This window comes from Taurulus bubalis, assembly GCF_910589615.1.
Source record: "Taurulus bubalis genome assembly, chromosome: 1".
Lineage (NCBI taxonomy): Eukaryota > Metazoa > Chordata > Actinopteri > Perciformes > Cottidae > Taurulus > Taurulus bubalis.
In genome coordinates this window covers 44932286-44951235 of record NC_136589.1, presented here as the reverse complement: position 1 = coordinate 44951235, position 18950 = coordinate 44932286, and the positions used below count along the sequence as shown (strand labels likewise).

General features: G+C 44.1%; 1 protein-coding gene across 1 annotated transcript in view; it reads left to right on the top strand.

Moving 5' to 3' along the window:
- The window catches only part of rbks (ribokinase), a gene marked incomplete at its 5' end in the record, with an annotated part of 29772 nt that overhangs the window by 1260 nt on the left and 9562 nt on the right, over positions 1 to 18950 (top strand). Inside the window, 5 exons of the mRNA XM_079216719.1 lie at positions 5419 to 5551; positions 6587 to 6650; positions 7043 to 7105; positions 7832 to 7996; positions 14824 to 14915. Of these exons, the coding sequence (XP_079072845.1) occupies positions 5419 to 5551; positions 6587 to 6650; positions 7043 to 7105; positions 7832 to 7996; positions 14824 to 14915 (517 nt within the window). The remainder of the gene's footprint in view (positions 1 to 5418; positions 5552 to 6586; positions 6651 to 7042; positions 7106 to 7831; positions 7997 to 14823; positions 14916 to 18950) is intronic.

Below are 18950 nucleotides of genomic sequence, written 5' to 3'. Positions count from 1 at the left end.
CGGTATTTTCCATTCTGGCTTGAAATGGACAGCACAGTCCTGTCTCCACAAAAATAGAGGAAGTGGTCTAAACTTAGATAATGTCACTGGCCGCCTTTTCAAAACTTGTCCAAAATGTTGGAGGAAACATCCCTCGTCTAAAGGCGCGTGTGGTCCAACAGCTTTACGCCATTAGGTAATAATAGTGAGCAGACTTCTGGTGTAAATATGGAGGCATCTGTCCATCAGAAGAATAGATGCACTGTTCCAGCAGTTCATCGTGACTGTAGCAAAACTAAACACTAGAATCAATGATCATGTCATTGACAGATGACGTAGGAGTGAACCATCCCATTGCAAATCTGACTCTGGTTTTAAAAGCCTCAAATTGTGCGGACAATCCGGTATAACTGCTGCTTACGAAAATGTCAGCGTTGCATCACCCTCATACGTGGTGAGATTAGTCGAGCCAAGTAGGATCCATTCCCACAAATGATTAGTCATCAGTTGCAGCACAATGGGTTCGCTGAAAAACAATTTGTCACCCTCATTTACCATAACCTTTGTGAGGAATGACACAATCTCGATGGATGCGCTGAGCAAAATACGCTGCAATGTCACGTCTTCGCGGGGCCCTGCTCCACCGACACTTCTTCCTGTCAGAGCCCCTGGAGCGTGCCGCTTGAGCTCGTGCGACAGTTGTGTCATACATCTTGTATTATATGTATTTTTTTTGTGTGAAACACAGCTGTCAACCGGCTGCCAGCAAACGGAGATCTGAATGAACAACCGCACAATGTGTGTGCCGACGGGAGAACAGATTTGTGCGCGCGCTCTAACTCCAGTTGTCACATCTTCGTTGTCACTCACAAGTTCTTAACTTATCAAAAACATATGCCTTCTCCTACAGTTTTTTTTTGGGGGGGGGGGGGGTATTTGATTTGTTGCTCATTTGCAATCCAACCAGTGAATTTCTGCTTTGAAGGGCAGGCGTTGCCAATTAAGATCCTAATGAGCTAACGGGAAATGGCCTGTGTGTGTGTGTGGGGGGGGGTCAGAATGCGGGTAGTTGCAATACTTTCGCAGCCTCTCAAAGTGACATGCATGGCTTTGAAGTTAGAAATCCAGTTGTCTTGAACAGCCGGTGTCTGGGCGGCCGCACAATTGACTGGCAGACAGCGGAGGTACACAAACACAAAAAACACACATCTCCCACTCTCGTCTCTCTCTTCCGCTTCCGCCTCGCCCGACGCAAACACACGAGCGTAACTCAGATCCTCATGGCGTTTTTGGCGATACATGTATTAGTCCGGCTGTGGAGCAAACTCTGCTGCAGTAAAAAGGTCTACCTCCTGTCTGCGGTGCACAAAGAGCAGGAGCGGCCTGAGCCTCTCAGACTTTTAACCCATTGTCAAAGCCATACAGTGCCCCCTGCTGCCTCAGTGCACTGAGTGGAGACACTCATCACCTGCTCAGTAAAGTTTCCCTGCAGACCCACAATGCACCACAAGATAATTTAGCGCATTAAACCTGAATCTCAAGCCCGGACTCACAGATGCGGGCCCCAACTATAGGTGGGGGTCTGCTGACTAGTTGTCAATTGGTTGAATTCATTGATTTGTCCACTGATAGAAAATGAATCTCCAACCATTTTAATAGTCAACGGATTTTTAAGCGAAAATGGATCGCCTCCAGCTTTTCAAAGCACCCTCCGAGGGCATTTTAACTCGGTGATGTGCGGTGGGACAATGTTTCTGCAGGAGAGCCATGAGCCATAAGCCCTGTCAGAGATCTGTGTCAACCTTTTTATGTAAGCTGGGAAATTCTCCACGACCGCCGACTAATTCACACACAGAAACAGGTTGACAAGCGGCTTGTTATATCCACTGATAGCCGCTCCTGACCGCCGAGTGCATAATACCTCACGTGCTCACGTGTCTCCAAACAAACGGTCGGACCATGCTAAAAAAAAACGCCCACGCCGTGCTTCGACACGCCGCCTCTTGTTAGAAAAAGCGGCCATGTAAGGTGTGCTGCCTTTGCTCGACCTGTTCTTTGTTAAGTCCCTTTTACCTTGTCCTGATTCGCTCGAGCCTCTGCCAGAGGGGACCTTCACGCACAAGGAAAAGTAGTATGAGTGGTACATACGAGTTTGAAAAGCTTCTCGTCTGAGGCACAATCCGAGCTGAAGGTTACCCCGCTCGGGTTAAAATGGCTTCTGTGTTTATAACGGCCGTTTAGTACCTGTGGTCGTTCAGTCAATATATGCAAGAAGCTGGAGCTCACCCTGAGCGTCTGTAAGTCCACTGTCGGAGGTTGTGTGTTTGGCACTGGAAAGACGAGCTCTCGTTCAAACCTTGCAAAAAACAGCATTTCAACTTTTGTTTTTGTCCACTTCCCTCCCTGTTGCTCGCCAACGGCTGAGGAAAGGCGCTCGCAAAGACGGAGGAGAGGGAAATGAGAGCCGGCCTCAGAGCAAACACTCCACGTCATCGAAGCACCTGCTTCGCTGCCTTTTGGGTTCCATGGGAAAAAACGCAACGAGGTTACACTTCAGCACATAACTGCCCCGTTTGTTTGGCGCACTCACCACAGACAACAATAGCCGAGTGTCTCTCCGGGCATGAGGAGGCGTGGGTGGGTTTATTTAAGAATTTGGAAATCTGTTTATTTTACCTGTCAGTTATCCGACTTTAGGTGGCTGTCGGCCAAATGTGATGTTGACAGCGTTTCGTTTTTTTGTATGTTTTGTATGATCTGCAAAGGTTGTGCTCTTTGTCTGCCACAATTGTAGGAATATCTCGATAATAGTCATAAACAAATAACAAATCAGTTTCCTGCATGGGCACTTTTATAAAAAAGAAAGGGTAGAACACTGATAAGTGACCTTTGTGTGACGGACGCAGATAAAGACTAATGTCTATACTCATTAAAACATGCTTATGATGCATTATAATCGGCTTGAGTTATAAGCACTAATGAATATAAAATGATGCTTTAAATAATAATAAATGCTTCATAACAATTATCTTAACACATTATAAAGTATTTTACAAAGTCAACAATGTCATACCATAATACAATAGCTGATCACTGCAATGGTCAGTGTATTATAATTCCAATAGTTGCAATGCGTCATAATATTTGTATAATACATTATAATATTTTTACAATGCATTATGATATAAGTTACTCTAAGTGATCATTGTTTGCTTTAAGTAAAGTGCAAATGTAACATCTTGTATGTTGTTGCATGATCTTTGTGTTTTTTTTCTCTTTACTTAAAGTAAACAGTGACCAAGAATGCCTTTTTTATTTTTTCATTATAATGTATTACAACTATGGAATTTATAATACACAATGATGCTTGCGAAACAAAATGTCAGTGAGTTATGAAGTATTATGATACCTCTAAGTCATTATTGTTGATAATTGTTTGAAATAATTGCTAATAGTTACGAGTGAGAAAAAGTTAGAAAGTCGAACCAATGCCTCCTCTTACATGAAAACTCTATCCTCTCTGTCTGTTTACCAGCATTATGCACTTCACTGAAGAAAGAGGTAGGCAAGCAGAGGAACTGGAATATCTTCTGGATTAAGTAGCACAAGATTCCACCATGCACGGTTGTCATTGTCCTCTGAAGCTAGACTGACACAGGGGAAAGCGGCGAGCTAGGCTCAGTCCAAAAGTAACACAATCAGCATCTCACTATCTCTCTTTAATCTGGACGAAAAGCCTTCGTTGTGTATAGATTACGTGTTGTGGTTTTACGGGCGGTTATTTGTCAAACTATTTGTTGTCCTGGAGTTTGGATTAAACTAACCAGATACAATCGATTATTCAGTGACCTTTCAAGGTGCTGATAGTTGTATTTTATTACTGTTGGACAGAGCCAGATGAGCTGCTTTCCAGTCTTCATGCTACACTAAGCTAAGCTAGCCGGCGAATGGCGGCAGTCATATTTACCAAACAGATAAAACAGGGGTATCAAACTCGCTTTTTCCGTGAGTCATCCAGGACTGGTTGCTAGTCTTAGATGTATTAATTTTGTATTATTTTTGTGTGTATTGTTTTGGGTTCTTATTACACATGAGTGTACATTTTTTCGTGATGTGTGTTTGTGTTTAGTTAACCTGTTACCAATGACCTAACTATTATAAAAGAGTTTCCCCTAACGAAAACATAGCCTCTTAATATTTCAAAACAAATGTATAGATTGGGAAAAAAATCTTAAAACGGCTGCACAAGTACCCCATTATTACCTCTTCTACATATTCAAGTAGATTTGGTAAAGTGTGTGTGTGGAAGAGGTGTGTGTGCGTGTGCGTGCGCGTGCACGTGCGTATTAACATGTGTTCGACCTTTGTTTCGTTTGCTTCTCACCACATTTCAGTCTTCCTGACCCCACATCCTGTTGTAGCCTTGGGCATTTTAGTGTTTTCACACGCCGGTGCAAAAACAGCAGCATTTATAGCAACCTCCAGTGTTTGCCGCCAGCGTCTCAGTTACTGGAAATCCTGGGATTGAGGGGGTTTACTGTAATAGCACACCTGCCACAAACACTCACACAGACACACACACAGTGAAAAAAAGAGCAACAACAGGGTGAAAAACAAGTTTATGACAACATTTTGCCGTCCACAAACCCTCGCGGCGCTGGCCCTGACCCAGACCACAGCATCCTGACGTACAGTATGAAGCCGTCTGTTGTCTCACCCGTGTTACTCACCGCCCACTCTGGCTCCGTGATTGGAAGGAATCGGGCGAACAGGCAGCTCCTCCTGAGGGCACCCACCTGTGGCGCATCAACCTTGAGGGGAAGGGGCGGGGCTTTAACCCAACCCCGATGAGTCAGGCATTTGTGGTGCGGCCAGTGTCAAGCTGAGACATCTATGGGTTTTGGCTGCTTGCATCATTTGCAAATTTGGAGACACTTCAAATCTGACTGAATGTCTACTGTAGGTAGAATATCGAGAGTGCTTTTTGGAGGAATGAGCCAATTGCAAACTCTATGTTCAGTCTGGGAGGGGTCCTATGCTCCATTCATTCCCGCAATGATTGCATTTGGTTGACCTTCACAAGAGCAAAAGATATAATCCTCAGCAGACACCACTGAAACCTCTTTGTTTTTTTGCACATTTTCCAGTGATAAATAAATAGCTTAACCAGGAAGGGGTTTGGCCCTGAAGGGTTATCTTCGCATTTTGGCACCTCCCTTTACTCCTCGGTTTTCAGTGTAGAACACTCGCCCTGATGAATAAAACACTTTTCAAAGTTTGATGGTTGCATTTTCAAAACTTTTATCTGCAGAGTGAAGAGACTGTGGACAAAAAGTCAAATTTAAATACAAATTCCAAGCATAGCATTTCTTTGGAGAGGAATCCAATGTACTTTTGAATATGATTGTGTACTTGTGCCTGTTTTATTTCACCCCTCAGCCAGGCACCAAGGCTACCCAAAGCTGGAGAAACCATCCATGGTCACAAGTTTTTCATTGGCTTCGGAGGGAAAGGGGCCAACCAGTGCATTCAGGCAGCAAGACTTGGGGCCAAAACCGCCATGGTCTGCAAGGTAGGGCACTGGATCCAAGTTGGAAGCTGCTGTGCTGTAGAGTCAGTGTTACAGTGCGTGTTGGTTTGGATCCGAGCATGAATGTATGCATTTCAGTGAAAAAAAGAAGCACTTTTGTTTGCCCAACCTTTGGCACACCTACGTCTTACTCAGTAAAAATAATCAGCCATCAGCTACCACAGTCCACCGCCTAGTTAACAACTCCCAAAAACCTTGTAGCTTCGTTCACACTTCAGTCATTTCACCACATCAACTCTCCATGCCTCATTTTCTCTTGATCAATACTATACCGCATGCATACGCCCACCCACGCTTGCACGCCTTCAAACAGGCCTATTCCCATACCATACAACCCCGAGTCTCCAATCAGTAGGCTCAGCGTGGCCTTTCAACCTGAGCACTAAAGCACTGAAGCCCCACCTCTGTCAGAACAAAGAGGCCCGATCGATAACAACCCAGTGCGGGAGGAGCTCTCCGGGCATGGGGAGAACCCAAAAATAGACACCCGGGCTTGTCAAAAAACATCCAAGACGGAAGGCCACTCTTCAAAGAGAATGGGGCCAAGCAGCCAATACTAGCCCAACCCATTATCACAGGCAGCTAGAAGTACCCGCGTTTTGGCACGTTTTTTGGAGAGCGTGGGTTCGAAGTAGACGCCTCGGGGCAAGGTGGGGACCCCTTCCACAACCCAAAGTAGCTACAGATGTGGACATCCCTATGCGGATCAGGGGAAGAGGGGAAGGAGGGAAAGAAAAGCGAGGTGGGCTTGAAGAGGCGTGAAGGCGGGGTTATCGTGTCTTCAAGGCTTGGCGCAGCTGGTCGTGTGTGTTTGCGCGTGTGTGCGTTTGTTGACTTTGTGTGTTGATGTTTGCACATTTTCGGCGGCGGCACCATGCCAGTATGCTGGCAGGGCACACGAAGATCCAACCCAACTGAGGTTTGACTATACCACTTTTCAAAAAGTTGCCGCTAACCAAGTCTGACCCCGCTTGACACTCTCTTTGTTGTAATCGTTTTGCCTTCAATGTTTCCTAGGTTGGTAAAGACGTCTTCGGAGACAATTACATTCAGAATTTCAAAGGCAATGGCGTACAAACAGGTACAGTTGTTGTTGTTTTTGGTTGCCAATTCCATGCTGAGTGGTAAAAAGTTCACATACAGAGCAATGATTTTATTTTTTCCGTCTATATTTTGTCAGTTCTTTTAGTTATTCGAGGCTCAAGGCTGGAAAGTTTCTCTATTGTTATTGCCAATGGCAAAACATGGATTTGTTAAAAAATAAAGTTGTTTTTCCAAAATTTGTGCTCAGTGCACAAATCAGACTCCAAACGTCTGCGGCCTGTCCCTTTATAGCCGAGAAACCACGACGTGAGCCAAATGCACACCAAGCAATTAGTAGCGGTTCGTTACTATGGTGACATTTTGTTCTTCAGAGGTGTGTACAATGAAAGACAATTAACGGGTGTTTTTCGTCTTCTCTCTCCGTCTCAGACTTTGTAGGCCAGACCTCTGACGCAGCCACAGGAGCTGCCTCCATCGTTGTCAACGATGCAGGTAAATGCTTTTGCCGCGAGGCCCTGCTCGGATCCTAAACGTTCTTCTGGGATGTAGAAATGTCCATCACGCATGAACAACCAAGGGTGCATGTGTGGAAGCGGCGCACTCTTTCTCACTACTGCACACACACATGTACGCCCATGCATACGGCCGTTGACTCACCGCTGTTCAAGTGCCTATAATCACCGCATACACACACACACACACACAAATACTTAAGTGCACCAAACAACGCTGAGTATCCACAGGTTCCAATGTGCAACAATCCAAGGCTTTCCATGTTGGAGAGCAATTTCTGTCATGTAGCAAACACAGTCAGGTGATGTAAAACTCCCACGACGTGTGGACCCACTTTTACATCTGGATCCCTTTCTCTGCCATTTAACATCCTCCCACGTCATTATGCAAGTGTTTGAATTCAGTGTTTAGAAAGAGGACAGAGGTCTAACTGGAAGTGGTTAATTGAGAGATTGCAATTAGGAAATAATCTGCCATGAAAGAATGTGCACATGCCATTTTGGATTAGTCTGAAAAGGTCAGTTAATTAAAACGCGTTAAGCTATTTCCTGAGGTGACCAAAGGAAACCAAACCAATGGATATGAAAACATTCGGGTTGATGTGTTTACAACAGGGTTCATTTCATTTTGGAGTACATGCTTAGTTTGGCATTTGAGCTTTGATGGAAGCTTGACTTTTGACGTCCTGTTTGACACCGTGGGCAGGCGAGAACGCCATCGTGATCGTGGCCGGTGCCAACATGCTGCTGGGCGGCGAGGAGCTGCAGGGGGCTCTTCCGGCCGTCAGTCGGGCAAAAGTTCTGGTGTGCCAGCTGGAGATCAACCCGCAGACGTCCCTGCAAGCACTACGCATGGCGCAGGAGAACAAAGGTCAGTGACTGTCGCCGTAGTGCACGCCATGGTGTGGTGTCCGCAGCACACGTGCGCCCGTTCTTCTGAGGTCGGAGAGAGAAAATGTGTAGAAGAAAAGAAGTTTGAAAAAGTATTCTAATGCCACGCCTAAGTGAGACAGACCAAGAGGTTCCCTTTGCGTTCCATCAACTATTTTTTCATTTGTTTCGTTTCGGTTACTGTGGTCTTCCAAGGCTGCTTTGTTTGACCCAAAAAGTTAAGCTACTTTTTTTGTGTATACATTTGAATCACCCAAAGTGATACGAAAACCAATGTCTTTCTTGTGAAACACTCACCCCATGTTTGCGTGACCGGGACTATCGAATGTTTGCTCTTCAGTCGTTGCAATGGATCCAACAGCGCCGGAGAACGAAAATGTGTCCAAAAAAAGGTGCCAAAGTGTCCATAGAAACTTCTCTAATCACTTCCGCATTTTTTATCCACTTCTCTGTCAGCCATCTGTGTACTCAGTATGTCCCAAACATGAATATGTTTTGCCAAACTATGACTACATAAATATGACTTCCCTCTTAATCCTCATGCATAGCCCTGTTGAGCCTGCTCCACTCTGGCCAGGCGTACTCATCGGCTAGCTTGACGCCGCACATTCTACGAACACAATAGGCTCACTGGGTCCAGTGTGACTGGTAGCTGATGTTGGTTGATGCAAAGAACATTTTCAAAGCTGTTCAATCAGGAAAATGTTTTCCTAAAAAGAGGAAACACGGTCGGGATTTCACCTCACGTTCCCCGCTATGATCGCCGGTACCGTTAGCCGTGTGCTTTCCTCGCTCAAACATCTCCGCGACTTATTGAGTGGCGTAATAATCACGAGGAATCGATAATGAATTTCGTTGCCAACTCTTTTAATAATCGAATTTTATCGAATTTTATCGATTCGTTGTTGCACTGTAACTTCTCCCTTGAAATCTCTGTTTTTTTACTTCACAAACCTACGTTCGACGCCGTGTTGCGTGATCGGCCAAGCAGCAGAGCATAATCGCCTTGAAAGATACAGTAGAGGACCAGCAGATCCGTCTCATCAGTCATGTGATCTTTCTGTTTGTATGCCACATTTCCACTTTCCTCCAGAGACAGGCCTCTCACTGGCTCGAATCACTTAACCAAGTAAAGTGCAAGTTTGTTGGGTCCCTGTTTCCTCACATTTTCCATCAACCACCACGTCTGCACACACATTACGAAAAGCTAACAGGATACAAGGCCTGTTTTAGACAGCCACCCTCCCTCGGCACCTTCCACTCGCCACCTTTTTGGTGATAACCAGGTTATTGAGCTCATCATTCCCAGCAGCATCCTATTATTAGCGGGCGTCCGCGTCATTCGAGACGTCTAGGGAGCCTCTCGCCCCTTGTCGTCAGGGCCTGTCGCCCGGTAATCGCTCGCCGTAGGCTGCCAGAACAGAAAGAGTCGCAGCCATAACCGTGTTGCAGATGGGACGCCCAGATGGCCACGCCGAGTCCCCCCTCCCCCCTATAAATCCCCCCCATCCGTCACCGCATCGACCGCACCATGGGATCAGGCTCTGCATGTGGTACCAAGAGAGAGAGAGAGAGGCAAGGCGGGCGAAGACACCTTGGCAGAGTTGATGCTGGCACACCAGATTATTGCGTAAATGGAGTCCTCTGGAGAGAACTGGGTGTTAATGGGTACGGCGGCGATACAATTTTAATGGCGCGGGGGTGAAGTGCCGCTCGAATTGCGCAAATGTCACCACCAAGGCACACGCACCGCGGATGCCAGCTATCAGGAAAAACTCACAGGATGAGTTTATTCTCCCTTACGTGTAATTCTTTGAGAGGAAAGCATATGCATATATGGCCTTTATTGCCAGCTACTGTTTAATATTGAGGAGTTAATGCAATTCAATTAATACTAATAACTGAGGAAATGGTAGGAGTAGATCCACTCTTTCTTTCTTCTTCCGCCTTCAACCAGTCTTCCTCCCCCTCTTCTTTGTCTGAGAAGCCGCTTTTATATTTCTCACCAGATGCAATTAGAGCCTCTTAAAGCCCTTTCACATACTCACTGATGACTCATTTATTTTGTGTGTGTGTCTGTGTGTGTGCGAGCATGCAAGAGTGTATGCGATCTCCTTGTTTTTCCCCCCTCTGCCCTTGTTGTTCATCCACCTTTCTTCCTAAATCGACCAAAGCAAACAAAAACTGCAGTATTTTTTTACTTTTCTGAACTATTCTGGCTGCTTCTTCTTGCACATGTGCGACCAGACTTTGAACCTCTGTGCAAATAATAATTTTAAAAAAAGCCCAGAGTCATGACACACACACACACACACACACACACACACACACACACACACACACACTCCTGCCAGACATGACTCAGTGTGCACACATCCCAGTACTACCACATCTGTCCCAACAGCTGTGTGTGTGTGTGTGTGTGTGTGTGTGTGTGTGTGTGTGTGTGTGTGTGTGTGTGTGGTTTACCTAATACCTGAAGAGCAAAAACACCCAAAGGAACCCGATCACAACGCACCGGTCTCAGCTCCTTTGAGCAGAGACAACAACCTCCTGCTGAACAACAGCAAGACCAAGGAGATTATTGTGAGCGACCCCTGCCACCCCTCCAAGGTCTCTTCAGATACCGGAGCCTCTGGGCTCGCACCACCAGGCTGTCAAACAGCTTCATTCACCAAGCTGTCAGGAAGCTGAACTCTCTACCTTTCCACTCCCACATCTAGACTCATGTCTGCTGCTAAACTGTCTGACCGCTGCTATTAACGCACACTTATATGCAGTGGCTTGCAAAAGTATTCATACCCCTTGAACGTTGCCACATTTTGTCACATTACACGCCACAAACATAAATATATTTTATTGGACTTTTATGTGAAAGACCAACACAGAGTGTCACACAATTGCAAAGTACAAAGAAAATTATACATGTTTTTATTTTTTTTTCACAAATAAAAAACTGAAAAGTGCAGTGTGCAAAATTATTCAGCCCCCCTGAGTCAATACTTTGTGGAACCGCCTTTTGCTGCAATTGCAGCTGCAAGTCTTTTGGGGTATGTCTCTACCAGCTTTGCACATCTAGAGACTGAGATTTTTGCCCATTCTTCTTTGCAAAACAGCTCAAGGTCAGTCAGATTAGATGGAGAGCGTTTTCAGATCTTGCCACAGATTCTCGATGGGGTTCAGGTCTGGACTTTGACTGGGCCATTCTAACACATGAATATGTTTGGTTTTAAACCATTCCATTGTAGCCCTGGCTTTGTGTTTAGGGTCGTTGTTCTGCTGGAAGGTGAACCTCCGCCCCAGTCTCAAGTCTTTTGCAGACTCCAACAGGTTTTCTTCCAAGACTGCCCTGTGTTTGGCTCCATCCATCGTCCCATCAACTCTGACCAACTTCCCTGTCCCTGCTGAAGAGAAGCACCCCAGAGCATCATGCTACCACCATGTTTGACAGTGGGGATGGTGTGTTCAGGGTGCAGTGTTAGGTTTCCGCCACACATAACGTTTTGCATTTAGGCCAAACAGTTACATTGTGGTCTCATCTGACCAGAGCACCTTCTTCCACATGTTTGCTGTGTCCCCACATGGTTTCTGGCAAACTGCAAACGGGACTTCTTATGGTTTTCTTTTAACAATGGCTTTCTTCTTGCCACTCTTCCATAAAGGCCAGATTTGTGGAGTGCACGCCCAATAGTTGTCCTGTGGACAGATTCCCCCACCTGAGCTGTGGATCTCTGCAGTTGGTCCAGAGTCACATGGGCCTCTTGGCTGCATCTCCTGTCAGTGCTCTCCTTGTTCGGCCCGTAAGTTCAGGTGGACGGCCGTGTCTTGGTCGGTTTGCAGTTGTGCCGTACTCTTTCCCTTTCCGGATAATGGACTGAACAGTGCTCCGTGACATGTTCAAAGCTTGGGAAATCTTTTTATAGCCTAACCCTGCTTTAAACTTCTCCACAACTTTATCTCTGACCTGTCTGGTGTGTTCCTTGGACTTCATGGTCCTGTTTGCTCCCCAATATTCTCTTAACAAACCTCTGAGGCCGTCACAGAACAGCTGTATTTGTGCTGAGATTAGATTACACACAGGTGGACTCTATTTAGTCATTCGGTCAACATTCAATCATTCAGCAGTCATCAGGCAACTTCTGAAGGCAATTGGTTGCACTCAGAGAAAAGGGGGCTGAATCATTTTGCACACTGCACTTTTCAGTTTTTTATTTATGAAAAAAAACATTTTTAAATCATGTATAATTTTATTTGTACTTCACAATTGTGTGACACTTTGTGTTGGTCTTTCACATAAAATTCCAATAAAATATATTTATGTTTGTAGCGTGTAATGTGACAAAATGTGGAAACGTTCAAGGGGTATGAATACTTTTGCAAGCCACTGTAGTTTCCTAATTTATGTTGTTTGTATGTTGTCTATCTTTTACTTTTTTAACTGTTTTTGCACTATGTGTATATGTTTTTGCACTATGTTATATGTTGTTTATAGGTTATATGTTGTCTATTTTTTACTTTTTTAACTGTTTTGCACCATTCACTTTACGTCAGACAGTAGAGAAACATAATTTCAGGTCCTCTGTATGTTTGCACAAATGGAGGAGTGACAATAAAACTGACTTTGACTTTTGACTTTGACTTTGCATCGGGGAGGCGGGTTCCTTCATGCATCAGTGTATTAGGATCTCACACAAGCTGCTCTGGCGTGCATATTGATAGGCCTCCGTCCTCGGCAGTCTCATTGCGTGCATACTTAATGAGCGCCTATGCATTTGACATCAGCGACGGGATCACGCCGCAGACGAGCGAGCAGGCTCTGTGCTTCCTACCGGTTCTGTCCACGACTACAAATAATAATATGACCGCCGAGGATAGGCCGAGTAAAGCATGAGTAAGCCTTTTAGATGATTCAGTGATACTTTATTCATCCTGTTTACACAGTATACAGTGTGTGGTTAGTGCTTCGCTAACTGCCACCGGAGTACTCCACATATATGCTGTGGAAGTTTTCCCAGTTAACAGCACTAATCAGTGTTGATTCCCCTCCTGGTGGGAGAGGGGGAGGGATTTGTAAGATGGGGGAGGGATATTTGTTAATAAACAGGCTTTTATGTTGATGCATTCATCGAGATTCAAGGTTGTTGGTTTGTCAGGATGCAGTACGGTTGTGCGAAAGAGAACAAAATGAAAGCGGAAGAGAAATGGTCCTCAGGCAAGGAGAAAATAAACTAAATGGGAGCTTGTTCAAACACACGTTTCAAATCAATGTCAAAGAATTTCTCCGACTGACAAGTGGCATAGAGCTCCATTGTTGTCCACAAACAAAGCAGCCAAATGTGTATTAGTACGCAGCTGAAACTAGTCCCCAACAAAAGCACTCATGAAAAGGATTGGACGCTTTTGGAGCCTGTTAAAGCTGCAGAAATGTACAGATGGAAAGTATTGAGATTTGGTTTTGGTGTTTTCATGGTCTTTTGTTTGCAATAAATAAAATAAAATGGCCAGCTGTATTCTTATAGAGAAACCCTGGACAGCATTTGTGGTGAAAGAGGAGATGAGGAGCTGATACAGGGGGCCGCAAACAGGCGAGGGGGGCAGAAAGAGATCCCTCCTTTTATGCAAAAGTGATGGAGGCATCACATTTCAGAGATCTCGCACTTGTCTTGGAAAGCAAAGTGATGGAAGCTGAGGTGCAATTCGAGAGAGAGAGAGAGAGAGCAGAAGAAGAGTCAGGAAGAACCTAGCAATCACTTTTTTTGTGACACGGTCTTGGCTCATGTAGGGTACAGATACAGTATATATATATGTGTGTGTGTTGAAAACGAGAGAGAGAGAGATGTTATATCCACTTTTACTAGCGAGCACCCCAGCATCCACCTCAAAGCGCCAGGTGGCCAAAGCCCTGCACAAACCCACGCAGCTGCTCTCTCATGTGCCCACGCAAACACACACACACACACACACAGCAACTAGGCACACACTTTTGCACAACAGACTTTGATGTCACCAACGCTGAACATATATTTCCCTCACACACACACACACACACCCGCACGCACACACTTGCATGAGGCTTTATTTTGTACACAGAGATATGAGAATTAATCGCTTCGTCAAGCTGGGCTTATCCTCACACATACACAGAAATCATGGTATTAGATGCATTAATGCTCTCTGCTCATGAATATGCATGAGACAGTGATGTGCAACACGTACGGAGGATTACTTCTGACAAACACTCCTTTGCTCTCTCTCGCTCTCACCCTCTCTGGCGCAGAGAAAGGGTCACAACTCGGCTCACCCACACACTGACATGCACATGTGTAGGGTTATGCGCCTCATATTGACACACGCCGCCCCATAACTGCAGGATGTGAGGCCGTTTCCACCAGGGTTTCATGTTGTTGTTTTTTTCTCTCCGGTCTTCTTTTCCAGGGAATGCTAATTTAATCGTTTAAAAGGTGGCCTTTTATATAAGCTCATCCACTTGAGCTTTGTCTGCGAGGGCAATTCCCAGTGGTAGCCCACTAGCCTTTGTTCACATTGAAAGTTTAATTAAGGTAATGTCAGAGCTTGACAGTGAAGCTTAGCAAATGGAAGCGAAACATCAGACAATTATAAAAATGTGTCACTGCAGGACATTGTCACAATCGTATCCTATTAAATGTGAGCTGGCAACTGTAACTGAGAACAATTGTATTTGTTTTTTAAACGCCTGCTAATGATCGCATGTCATCCTGAGCGACCTGTACGCTATAATGTTTCACATGCCAATGAAATGAATTGCTTCCTGGTTTCTTGTTGCAGTGAAGACAATATTCAACCCAGCACCGGCTATTGCAGACTTGGATGCGGATTTCTACCGAGCCTCTGATGTGTTTTGCTGTAATGAGTCTGAGGTGATTAATCACACACACACACACACACACACACACACACACACACACACACACAGAGTATTTATCACAGCAGAATGTATGCTTCCTCACACAATAACTCTTCGTTCTCACACGCGTATTCACTCACAACAACAACAAGGTAGCAAAAGGAAACTGAAACCCCTCCTACACAGCAAAATTGTTGTTGCTGAATTGACCTTTCTGTTCTAGCAGCGCACACGTGCAGTTTACGGTGATATATGTGGCATATCTACCGTCAAAACTTGTAGGGTTCTCAATTTTACGTAGAGGTAAAACAAGAGCGGGCTCAGTGGTTTTAGCGAGCGGCCGTCGATTCTTTCTGAAATGACGCCAGCTGATTTAATCAGCTGTAGCTAGCTAAGTAATTAAGCTAACGTTAGCTCCATGAGTTGCTTTTTAATCAGGCAAAATGTATGCCGTCAGATTTATATAGAAGACGTAGAAATGAAGGAACAGTGTTGGTTTTGCAATGCAGTTTAAAGGTAGTTAGAACGAGCATCATGGCCAGGTGGCAACCTCCGGTTCTAAAAAGTAAAGCCAATGCGGAAGTGCTTTAAACTTCAATTCTTTCTGATGGCCACCAGGGGGCGACTCCTTTTGGTTGCAAAGAGAAGTCAGATTGGATAGAAGTCTATGAGAAAATGACTCACCTGATATATCACCTTACTAAACATTGTAAACACGAGTTCATAGTCTCATTCGCTAGTTCTACTGCAAACTTTCCCAAATCGATCAAAAGCAGGACAGGGCAGCAAACTTGATCGTGATCGTATTCAGGAGCAGCTTCCACACAATGGGGTAATACTTACACAGTGGATGTGCTGGTCGTGGACATGGCTTTTATTTACCATGTAACGCCACAAGCTAATGTAGTTCTGTGCTCCTTGACCTTGAAAGCAAATTGTGGTTACTACTGTAGTAAGCTAGTTAGCCGGGCATGCTAACTTTTGCAGCCTACACCTTTTACTCCACCACTTACACTTTTTGCTCGTCTTTTTGCGGAAAGGCCTGGAAAAAAAGAGCGAATGGTCGACTTCAGTCATGATAGTTAAAATCAACACAAGCTGCTATTTGAATGTTTTCAACACCTGTCAAACAGTAACAAGCGCCGAGTCGGGCAGCTAGAAATAATTATTTTCATCTTATCTAAGAAACAAACAAATCAGTAGGTGTGAGATGTTAATGCGCGCCCACACGTACACACACGTTTTCACAGCGATTCAACTCTGTCTCCTGGGTCATGACCCCTGCCAGCACATCAATACCCCCCACTGTAGCCTTTAGCCATACATGTAAACCCTCTGGTATGACGAGGAAACTAAGCATCTCTCTGCCTTTTCACTGTAAAAACTTGGTGTCATGGCACCTAATGTCTTGACTGTCAGGTGATGACAGATGAGCGACAGAGGGGGGGGTGAGATGGGAATCGTAGTAAAAAAAACAACAAGGCAGATGTGTTCTGTGGCTGAGTCATCCTCGGGGATAAAGTGGGTTTGAGTTTGCCCGGCAGTCTGTATTTGATGTGGTGATGCAGAGCGGAGAGAAGCCGTAGCCAGGTGTGGGGACATGAAAGGGAGAGTTGACGGAAAGCGCAGGAGTGTCAGGTCATGGAGGTACAGTCAAGTTATGTGGGAGGCCCTTTGCACGGGTGGAAAGGGCACTAAAAGATCCTGTTCAGGGACGAGGTAAATTCTGATTCATATATAAATATATGTATACATATAGAAAATTACTGTAATGATAGTACATTCTTTCCACCTATGCCTACACCCACCATGTCGACAGCTTTCTACTGCATATGCTTTGTGCACTAAATGTGTGAGATACGCACACACACACACACACACACACACACACACACACACACACACACACACACACACACACACACACACACACACACACACACACACAGCGAGAGAGACATAACTCAACTTTCTCATATTCTTGTACACAGAGGGAGGTAGATTGATTCCCTGCCCTGGTGTGAAGCTGATGACTAACAAAACGGCTCTTTTTTTTGTGTGTGTTTTTTCTCTCTCTTGGCATCCGACAACACCGGGGTGTGCTCCGGGCTCTAGATACACTCGGTTTTATTTCTGAACTGTCCAAGGTCATTGTTCACTTTGACAGATGACAAAAGCAAAGGGGGAGGTGGGAAGGTGTGAAGATCGGATCCTCAGACCCCTATTGAACGCGAGTGTTAGCCGGGCTTTGACCTTCCCGTGCGGGGGGGTTATAGCTGGCAAACCTTCTGTACAGGTGTGTGTGTGTGTGGTCTCACTGTACCATGCTAAAGCTGAGGGGGTTAGGATGACAAAGTTCAGGCACTCTTTGATCCTCAGCCCACATTCTACGCTGAAGTGCTTCATAGCGAGGGGAATTATCTTTGATGTCCACACCGGAGGACCTCACGTGCCGAAATGGATCCACGTCGCTATCATCCACGTATCTGAAATGTATCTCACCCTTTTTAATAGAAGCATACTAGCGAGCATTAAGAAACAAGCTTGTATGTTTTCTATACTGCCAGTATTCATAAAGCATGGTGATTTTAGACAAATTAAAGGGGGACGTCCACCCTAAAATGGATTTCACATTGTTTATTTATTTATTTTTTGTTCAGAAGGAACACTAATCAAATGTTTTATCACCCAACATATTTCAAAATATTGATTTTCTCTTGCCCAAAATATTTGTATGATTATTATTTGATTCCTCACGTTCTAATGTGTGAGCGTGATCTCTTCTTTTTTTTATTAGTGTATTACAGTTACAATGAGTGTTGCAAAGAAATAAAACACGGGACAGACAGTATCACCTCTTTAGATGTGTCAGATTTTAATTGTTTTAAACTTGTACCCTTCAAACCTAAAACTAAGAAAAAGGAATATAGACACGTCCTGCGAGCCAAACAACATATTGCTCTTTATTGGGAAAAATACAAATAGACCAAGTATTAAAGCATGAGTTAACCAAGGGGCGTCATTTAGGATTTTAGTGAAGATAATGTATATACTGAGACGCTGGCAAAAGAGATATTTGAAAGGTTTTATTACATCCCTTAGAAACGCAAGCGTTAGAGACAAAGTTTCTTCAAATAATATAAATACGCATCACCTTTGAGACAGAAACGGCATTGAGAGTACAAGGTCGTGTAATGTTTTATGTATTTATTTTCTCTTTTTTGTTTAAATATTTATATAGATTCTACATGTTGTTGTGTGTGTGGCTTCATGCCATTCATCTTTTGTCAGTAGTACATTATTGATAATGTTTTGTCTTTGTGTTATTGTAAGGAGACGTGAGGTGTGGGGAGGTTGAACATTGTTTGTCCTTGTGCTTATTAATGAAAACCCTTACAGGAGTAAAAATATACATTCTATCATGCGTTGTGTGTGTGGAGGGTTATGTCCTTCCACACACACACATGTAGAGGTGTGTGTGTGGATGAGAGTAAGAGAGACAAGAAATACTCAAATAGGAAACACAATACACCTTACATATTACCATTTCTTTGGCTCAATTCTCACAACAGTTGCAATTTGCAGGACCGTTAATGCTAAATGGTAAACTCCCAATTATGCTCTCAATATGTCGAGATAGCACACAAAATAAAATATCAGAATCAGTTTGAGCAAAATCTCACACAGGGAGTTTATCTCTTTATTTCAGTCACTGTGACATTTTAAAATAACATTTTCATTATGAAATAATTTTGTCAAACAGTGGTCATTTCCTCAAACTACGAATTGTAATAAGAAACATAATGTCAGTACTTTAAATAATTTAGTAAGAATTTCATTTTTTATTCTTTAAATTGAATAAGCTATGACTGTAAATATAAATTATGGCATGTGGTGACTGACTTTACACTACAGTTAATCATACATTCAAACAAGAACAAATTATGTTTGCTTTTAATATAAATAAAATAATACATATTTGTATCACTTGTCATTTCAATGTAATCTTCTTTGCACTACTCTAACATACACATAGTGATTGTAGCAT